Source organism: Sinocyclocheilus rhinocerous, unplaced genomic scaffold (genome assembly GCF_001515625.1).
Source record: "Sinocyclocheilus rhinocerous isolate Xijiao unplaced genomic scaffold, SAMN03320098_v1.1 scaffold281, whole genome shotgun sequence".
Lineage (NCBI taxonomy): Eukaryota > Metazoa > Chordata > Actinopteri > Cypriniformes > Cyprinidae > Sinocyclocheilus > Sinocyclocheilus rhinocerous.
The window spans coordinates 217,464-219,167 of record NW_015623191.1 but is presented as its reverse complement, the minus strand read 5'-3'; the positions used below and the strand labels follow the sequence as shown (position 1 = coordinate 219,167).

Sequence of the window (1,704 nt, the reverse complement as noted above, 5' to 3'; positions counted from 1 at the left end):
ATCTATCTATCTATCTATCTATCTATCTATCTATCTATCTATCTATCGTCTGCCTGTTTGTCTATCTGCCTATCCATCCACTGTCTGTCTTTCCGTCTGTCCGTCCATCTATCTACCTACCTATCAATTTATCGTCTGTCTGTCTATCTATCTGCCTGTCTATCCATCTGTTTGTCTATCTATCCGTCTGTCTGTCTATCTTTCGATCGGTATTTTTACTCTTCCGACAGTAATATAGATTTAGTGTTGTGCTCCTGCTGATTTGTATATTTCACCATTTAAAATCCTCAAACTTTCTTTCTGTTCTGCCAGCATTATGGAGATCGGATCGCATGTGTTCTCCTCTCTGCTCACGCTGCGTTCTCTAATCCTGAACAACAACCAGCTGGTTCTGATCCACCCCGAGGCGTTCTCCGTGCCTGGCAGCCCGCTGCAGGAGCTCAGCCTGCGCTCGTCGCTCTATAACTACTCGTCTCTGACCGACCTCATCACCGCCCTGCGCTGGGGAGAGCTTACAAACCTGCTTCGCCTCGATCTATCGGGCAACAGCCTCGTCCTCTTACCCCCGGGGATGTTCGCTCCTCTGCCGAACCTGCAGCATCTGCATCTGCGCAACAACTCTCTGGTGGCCATCTACAACAGCACGTTCTCTGGTATCGAGCAACTTCTAGAGCTGGACTTGACTGGAAACGCCTTCAGAACGATCAGCGACGAGGGTCTGCGTGAGCTGGAGCGATTCAGTGGGGTGCGTCTGCTGTTGGGTCAGAATCCTTACGTGTGCACATGTGAAGCGCAAGAGCTTGCCAACTGGCTAAACAGTTCAAAGGTTAGGGTGGGCGATGCGGACAGGCTGTATTGCGAGTTCCCTGCTGCTCTGCGTGACGTGTCTTTGCGGGGTCTTAGCGCGCAGGCGTTGGGGTGTTACGGTGAAGTGCACGAAGAGATCACCGACTTGTCCCTACAAACTTCCTATGTGTTCCTTGGATTAGTGCTGGGATTCGTAGGCATGGTCTTTCTCTTTGTTGTCTACCTCAACCGAAAGGGTATCAAGAAATGGATCACAGACATATATGAAGCCTGTCAAAATGTGCTGGAAGGGTATCATCACCGTTACGAGATCGACTCTGACCCACGACTGGGGCACGTTTCACACGGTCACCAGGGTCGGCCTCAAATGGACCAGCGTTTGGCGCACATCTCTACTGACGCCCGTATCTCACAGATCCCATCCGATGTAACACTATAACTGTACAATGAAGTCATTTCTATAGAAATGTTTGTAGATGCGGTATTATGTCCTGATATTTCAGTTTGTAGCAAAGTGGTGTGCTTGACATTTTCTAAATAGACATTTAGCGGTTGGCAGATACCATTAATTAGAGAGATGTGTGACTGGTAACCGATGCAATGCCAATAAATGCATGATATAAGCTAATACAATATGCAATTTAATTGGAAAACATCCACCAATGCAAGAAGAGTCAACACAAAAACAGAACGAGAAAGACTGTAAAAGCATATAAAGGTTGAACTTGTGATTGTGTAAGATTACAGTAGTTTAAACAGACATGCACTCTTAAAAATAAAGATTGTTTATTGGCTTCAATGGTTCCATGAAGAACCTCCACCATTCCACAAAAGGTTCTTTACAGTGAAAAAAGGTTATTAAGATTATTAAATGTTTCTTTTTAGAACTGTTCACTG

The 1,704-nt window shown here is 45.8% G+C and overlaps 1 protein-coding gene across 1 annotated transcript in view; it reads left to right on the top strand.

Annotated features, from left to right (window-relative positions):
• Window positions 1–1,493, top strand: part of LOC107738945 (trophoblast glycoprotein-like) — a 3,955-nt gene extending 2,462 nt beyond the window's left edge. The window contains exon 2 of the mRNA XM_016550908.1: window positions 313–1,493. Within this exon, the coding sequence (XP_016406394.1) occupies window positions 313–1,246 (934 nt within the window). The 3' untranslated portion in view covers window positions 1,247–1,493. The remainder of the gene's footprint in view (window positions 1–312) is intronic.
• The last annotated feature ends 211 nt before the right edge of the window (window positions 1,494–1,704 follow it).